The 6,827-nt window shown below is 50.5% G+C and overlaps 1 protein-coding gene across 1 annotated transcript; it reads left to right on the top strand.

Annotated features, from left to right (window-relative positions):
* The first annotated feature begins 242 nt into the window (after positions 1-242).
* On the top strand, positions 243-6,545 carry LOC138521713 (telethonin-like). The gene is made up of 2 exons (XM_069634734.1): positions 243-641; positions 3,675-6,545. The coding sequence occupies exons 1-2, from the start codon at positions 493-495 to the stop codon at positions 4,087-4,089; spliced, it is 564 nt and encodes a 187-aa protein (XP_069490835.1). The 5' UTR covers positions 243-492; the 3' UTR covers positions 4,090-6,545.
* Positions 6,546-6,827: the final 282 nt, after the last annotated feature.

Below are 6,827 nucleotides of genomic sequence, written 5' to 3'. Positions count from 1 at the left end.
CACAAACATGTTCCTATTAACATGAAGCCAAAACTATTGCCTTTATCGATGCTTGTTTAAATTTGGCTCTGCTGTCATGAGACGGCCTGGTGGTGACTCAGGGGTGATGCCACTGCCAGTAACAGGGTGTACGGTATCTGGGATGCCCAGCACACGAGCCCCCGAAATAGCTCGTGGCAGCAGAGCCCTGGAATTGGAGGGGGTGGGCGACTTATATAAGGGGCTGGAGGAGAGCACAGAGCAGAAAGGCCTGGACAGAGCCCAGCTGCGAGTCAGTACTCTTAAGAAGGACAGAAAGAGTCCCCGAGACAGACGGGCCAACAGAAGGGCCCACTGACCGAAGCAGAGACAGAGAAGACAGTGGAGACAGACCCGCGGCAACGAGTGGAGACATCAGCGCGGATCCCCGCAGACAGACAGACAGACGCAGGCGTGGGCAGGCCAGAGACGGCTCGGAGACTTCCAGCAGGCAGACGGACAGACACCCCAGAGATGTCGGGCCGGGGGATTGTCCTGCGCAGTGCAGGGATGCTGAGCGCTGCAGAGCTGAGCTGCCAGGTGCAGGAAGAGAACACGGCCCGCAGGGAGTTCTACACCGCAGACTGGAAGGACCTCAGCCTGTCCAGCAGAGCCGAGAAGGGGTGAGTGTGGGTCGGCAAAAGGGCCGAGGAGCAAAGTGTGGGTCCCTGGGGAAACAGAGTGGGAGGGGCTGCAGATCCAGGAGAGTTACTGAGAGTGGAGGAGTGTGCTATGGGGAAGTTTGAGGGGGAGGGGGAAATCATTGCGGGTGAGTGAGTGCAAGTCTGGGGAAGGGGCATTGAGCAGGAGAGTGCTGAAGGTCTGGTGGGCAGGCATAAGGAGTTAAGTGGAGTGTGTGTGTGTGTGTGTGTGTGTGTGTGTCTATCAGAGGGTCTGCTGGTGAAGGCGAGTAACACCTGGTCCAGGACAGGGCCAGAGGTGTGCAGTGTTTAATGTGTAAGCAAATAAGTGCCAGATTCCTAACAGATGTGCTGGGGACTCTGAGTGCCCATCGAATGCTCCCAATTGCACAGGTGAATTCTGACACTGGCACATATGCAGGTGTACCCCCCAGCTGAACCAGTGGGCAGCACCTGGTACCTTGGCTACTGCCTGCACCATACACCTTACCTATACCCACCGTAGTGTGGCACTGCTGCCAGTTAGCGAGGCTGTCTAGACAAGTTTTCTGGCATAAACCAGCACGGGTGCAAAGCACTGCCACCTTGAAACTGGACGCATGGCATGGCACGGCAGCGTCGGCGTGGCTCACACTGCTGTGGTTGTTTTGCGATTAACAGTAACATAGTTAAAAAAATGAAAGTTGCCAAAACAACATCATAATTGAATTGAGTCTGCCGCAATAAGTGCTGGTGCTCAGAAATAAGTGCTGTGCTCAGAAATAAGTGCTGGTGCTCAGAAATAAGGGACGGGGCTAAGCCCTGGCAAACACCACCATAAAGTGTGCACTTGTGTGAGGGAGGTTCAAAGGAATAGACAGTGCGCATGGCAGTGTGGGTTAAGTGCGGGCTAGAATGGGTGAGTTCGGAGGATGAGTGTGTCTCAGCTGTAGGGAAAAGCGGGGGTGCACTGGTATGTAAGTAAGGGTCCAGGGGATGGACATGGAGAATAAGTACTGGTCAATTCTGGTGAGGGCAGATTTGGGGGGAACGGGGCGCCTGAGTGAGGCACAGTGATTCCTCCTACAGGGGCTATGCCTGGTGAGCTAGGGTTGGGTGAGTGTATGAGGGAAGGGCAGGAGTGAGTTATGGTGAGTCAGTGCAGTGTAATGAATGATGGCGAGCCAGTGCCAGTCGCAGCGTGGGTGTATGAGTGAATACCCATTGGTGGGTAGGATGGGTGCATATCCATGGCTGGGCAGGACCTCCGAGCACAGCTTTACAGGTGTGTCATGTCGAACGAGGAGTGGGCGTGGCCTCTCTTCACCCCCCCCTTCCTGTTCCTTCCGCACCTGTGCTTTGAAGGCATGTTCAGTGGGATGGATCCCCTGCCTGCCCTAAAGGGGTCTACATTGGGCACCAGTCAGGAAAAAGCTTGTTCAGAGAAAGGCTTTGGGGCTGTCACCCATTTGCCACACAGGGACATATATCGGGGGAGGGCGATATAGAAAGCTTGATGAGTCTGATTATCTAGCTGCCCGATAGGGGCCTATAATGGGGCCCCGTCTGTAAAAAGCTTGCTCAGCGAGACTGATTACATAGCTGCCCGATAGGGGCCTATAATGGGGCCCGGTCTGTAAAAACCTTGTTCGGCGAGACTGATTACCTAGCTGCCCCTTAGGGGCCTATAATGGGGCCTGGTCTGTAGAAACCTTGTTCGGCGAGACTGATTACCTAGCTGCCCCATAGAGGCCTATAATGGGGCCCAGTCTGTAGAAATCTTCTTCGGCGAGACTGATTACCTAGCTGCCCCTTAGGGGCCTATAATGTGGCCTGGTCTTTAGAAAGCTTGTTCGGTGAGAGTGATTACCTAGCTGCCCCATAGGGGCCTATAATGGGGCCCGGTCTGTAGCAACCAGTCTGTAGAAACCTTGTTCGGTGAGACTGATTACGTAGCTGCACCTTAGGGGCCTATAATGGGACCCGGTTTGCAGAAACCTTGTTCGGCGAGACTGATTACCTAGCTGCCCCTTAGGGGCCTATAATGGGGCCTGGTCTGTAGAAACCTTGTTCGGCGAGACTGATTACCTACCTGCCCCATAGAGGCCTATAATGGGGCCCAGTCTGTAGAAACCTTGTTCGGCAAGACTAATTACCTAGCTGCCCCTTAGGGGCCTATAATGTGGCCAGGTCTGTAGAAACCTTGTTCGGTGAGACTGATTACCTAGATGCCCCATAGGGGCCTATAATGGGGCCCGGTCTGTAGCAACCAGTCTGTAGAAACATTGTTCGGCGAGACTGATTACCTAGCTGCCCCTTAGGGGCCTATAATGGGGCCAGGTGTTTAGAAACCTTGTTCAGCGAGACTGATTACCTAGCTGCCCCATAGGGGCCTATAATGGGGCCCAGTCTGTAGCAACCAATCTGTAAAAATATTGTTCGGCGAGACTGATTACCTAGCAGCCCCATAGTGGCCTATAATGGGGTCCGGTCTGGAGAAAGCATGTTCTTCAGTAAACGCCTCTTGATGGAGCCCAGACTTTGTCAGTCTGTAATTGCCGAACAGCCAATCTGCTTGGAAGCCGCAGTCCTTGCACGCCCAGATGTTGGCCCTAGTGCCACATGGCAACTCCAAATTAGAGCAGTAGGGGGCACCCTATAGGTAGCCCTGCCTCTGATATGTCCCTCAGTCTTTGCCTGAGCCTGTTTTGTCAAAATATGAATTGCTAGAGGTAGGTTCTGAGTAGGGGCCACTCGACCTTCTATTCCTTACGTTTTGATGGCCACCGATGGTAAAGATATACTTAAACTCTCTATAGCTGTGCAGTTGCCTATAAGCCTGTTACCTTTTGCCCCACCCTTAAATGCATTCTCTATACAATTTTTCATTATAAAATATTTGATATATGTTCATTCTTTATAAAATATTCGATATACAGACTGCATACCAAGATCCTCATGCACAAGCTCTACTACAGATCATAGCATTGGGTGGTCCAGGGTCTCCAACTCTGTCTCTTCTTCCTCCCCTCACAGCTGCTCCATGAGAGAGGCCGATGAGCGCCGGAAGGAGACCTACGCCAAGCAGCATGAGGTCCGGTTCTTGGTGCAGCGATCCCCTTGGAACGTCATGAAGCTTGGCCGCCTCGGTGAGCCGCAGATAGAGTATTACCTGCCCTACCAGCGGGCGCTGCCCATACCCATCTTCAAGCCAGTCGACTTGAGTGGAAAGACGGAGAGGGTGCCCACACCACAGGAGCTGCGCAGAATGATGGAGTTTGAGAGGGCCCTGAGCCACCCGGGCGACGGCCTTTGCCGCGACAAGAAGACGATCTCAGAAATCACCAAGGACTTGCCCCGGGTCATGCAGCCGGTCCACATGGACTTTCAGAAGGTGCCCCTGCCACGGTCTCTATCCAGAACCTTGTCCAAGGAGGCCCAGCGCGGCTGAGGGCACTAGGACCCTGTACAGAGAGACTCTACCCTGGTTCCTTTCCTGGTACTGCTTTTCTTCAACACATTGGCCAAGGACTGGAATGTCAAATGTGTCCACAAAATGGCGGTCACTCAGTGGAGTACTTTTATAAGCACCAAAGGGGTAGCAGAAGTGACATCACAGCCTCTTTGACCAAATGGCCTGACATGATGTGATATCACACAAACCTTGACCTCTATGATGGTCCAGTGTATGCTCTTTTTTGGTGAAAACAATATTTAGCGCTAATAACATGTAAATAATGAAAGGCTGAGGGTACAGCTACTGAAACTAGTTGGCACTAGAGGCCCTGCCACTGTTCATAGATTAGCAATTAAGATGGGTAAACCCCAGGGGTTACAAAGCAGTCCACGCAGATGCCAAGAAGTGGCAAAAGGGTGGCAGTTACCACACTTAGCCCACCTGGCTTAATGACTTACTCGCTCTACAGCCTCTCATAGGGCGGCACTTCTAGGCCCCCCAAAAGATAAGCTCAGCTCTATCTCCCTAGGCTGGAGCCCAGGATTCAGCATAGTAGTGGCAGTCATTTATATAGTGCCTTTTACCATTTGTATGACCTCAACGTGCTCGGGCACCGAAGTCGAGGTGTGGGAACATTCTTAGACAAGGCTTATGATGCGTGTGTGCATTTGGCCAAGATTAGGAATTAGGTGGGCTGGCTAGGCTCCAGTAAGCAACCCAAGAGGTCATGCATGTGGGTGGGTGCTGAGGGGGTCACGACAGTGCGCTAATGCAAGAGACTCTATATGTGACCAGCTAGACCCAACATTGTCATAGGTTGTCACTGTATTCTAATGGCAGAGGTGTTGAGGCAAGTCTGGTGTAAGGAGGTGAAAAACCGTTAGCTGACATAGAAAAATAACAGACTGGTAAAAAAATGAATCTTCCAAGGGAATCTTCCAAGGGATATTGAATCTTCCAAGGAAATCTTCATAGGGATGTTGACTCTTCCAAGGGAATCTTCCAAGGGATATTGATTCTTCCAAGGGATATTGAATCCTCCAAGGGAATCTTGCAAGGAATATTGTGGTGAACACGGGGGCTCATGTATAGTGGCTTGAGGCAATGGGGCCTACTTAGACTGCAACAAGCTGTAACAGTGCTTCTGGGGGACTGCAGGGTTCAGGCCAAATTAACTAATAAGGGGGGAGTGTGAGCAGGCAAACTTGCCTTCAGAAAGGGACCTAGGCACTATATTCTGTATTATCGACGAAAGACGAGACTGAATGGAGCTTGCAAAATAAGCTACTATAGGCACCTGGTGACATCACAGTGCCCTGGAACAGCTCCAGCGCAGAGCCAGTACCTGCTTCTAACATTACCTGGCAGAAGCGGGTGGTTGCTCGGTGCCCACTGTGTTTACAGGAGGTGACTCTGGGGTCAGGGAAGATTAAAGAGTGTGTAGGAAAGAAATGAGTGTGGAAGAGATGACAGACAAGGGAAGTGACTGGAGAAAAAGGCTAGAAAGAGATACAGAGAGGGAGGGGGCAGAGGAATGAAGGAAGGACTGCAGAACAAGACAAAGGGAGGGGGAAGGAGATGAAAAGAAGAAAACACAGATAGAGTAAGAGGAGAGGAAATGGGAGCCACGGACTAGAGAAAGACAACTGTTGGGAAGCTTATGGGGAAAGGGTACCTGAAAGCAAAGCAGACATTGCAGAACAGTCCCACTTCCAGAAGAGGCAGCAGAAGAGGAGAGAGAACGGGAAAGGAAACTACAGACAATGAAAGGGGATATGGGGTCTGGGTGTACCTGACGCCCATCTGTTATAGGGAATAGTATACTCCATATTCTACTTAAAGAAGATTGTGCAAGTCACCCCCGAGTGCCATCACCTCATAGAGACCCTCGGTCTGCAGCCGCATGCCTCTCTATGGTCCCAGAGCCCAGGTGGGTCATGGTGGTCTTATAATAACTTACTGGTGTGGATGGACATCGTGTGGATAATTACCAAGCTCAGATGTTATTCGTTTATTCAGTTTGTTGAGAAAGTCCAAACGTCCAGGGGATGCGGTCTGGAGCCTACGTTGCTGACTGTCTACCCCGTGTAGCATCCGTTTCTCTACTTCAACGCACGGTGTGCTCCTGGGCAATCATTTTAACTTCCTGTTCCTCTTTGTTGCTTATCTGTCACAGCTTGGGGTGCTTAGAAAATGTAGCTATGTATTAAATCACATTTTGCCTAAAAGTCAGACATTAAGCCACACACATTTATATTCACCTAAAGGAAACTGAAATGTGACAAGTGTTTTGATCAATTGTTGACTCGGATGAAAATAAATGATTGTCTTTTAAAAATACGCATGTTTAGATATGGAGTTGAAGGCAGTCCTTGCTATGTGTGTCTCCAGTGCTTTAATACAGAAGAGGTGGTGATGAAAATCGGAGAATAAAGAAACATGGAAACACACATGTACGAGTTCAACTTTTATGAAGTGTTTTAATCTGGGTTTGAAAATGAGTTTTTTCAATAAAAATAAAATAATGTACCCTGGGGAATCCTTGACCAACTCTAGGGTATTTGCCCCCAAATACTAAACACACGCTAGTATTTGTAGGCTAGCCCACAGTATTGAAAGCTCCTTAAAAATAATGGCCTTAAAAACTGGAGCTGCGCCCCGACTTCCGCTGCAAACATGAGCACCCGGGATTGCTACTGTGAAGCGCATTGATGGCAGCCACGTGGCGCACA

The sequence above is a fragment of the Ambystoma mexicanum genome, chromosome 13 (genome assembly GCF_040938575.1).
Source record: "Ambystoma mexicanum isolate Mex_15411 chromosome 13, UKY_AmexF1_1, whole genome shotgun sequence".
Classification (NCBI taxonomy): domain Eukaryota; kingdom Metazoa; phylum Chordata; class Amphibia; order Caudata; family Ambystomatidae; genus Ambystoma; species Ambystoma mexicanum.
Note: the sequence above shows the minus strand (reverse complement) of the source record. Positions and strands in the feature narration are given on the sequence as shown.

Coding starts and splice junctions, on each gene's coding strand:
- LOC138521713 (XM_069634734.1), top strand. CDS start 493: ATGTCGGGCCGGGGGATTGTCCTGCGCAGTGCAGGGATGCTGAGCGCT. Junction 642..3,674: donor TCCAGCAGAGCCGAGAAGGG/GTGAGTGTGGGT, acceptor CTCCCCTCACAG/CTGCTCCATGAGAGAGGCCG.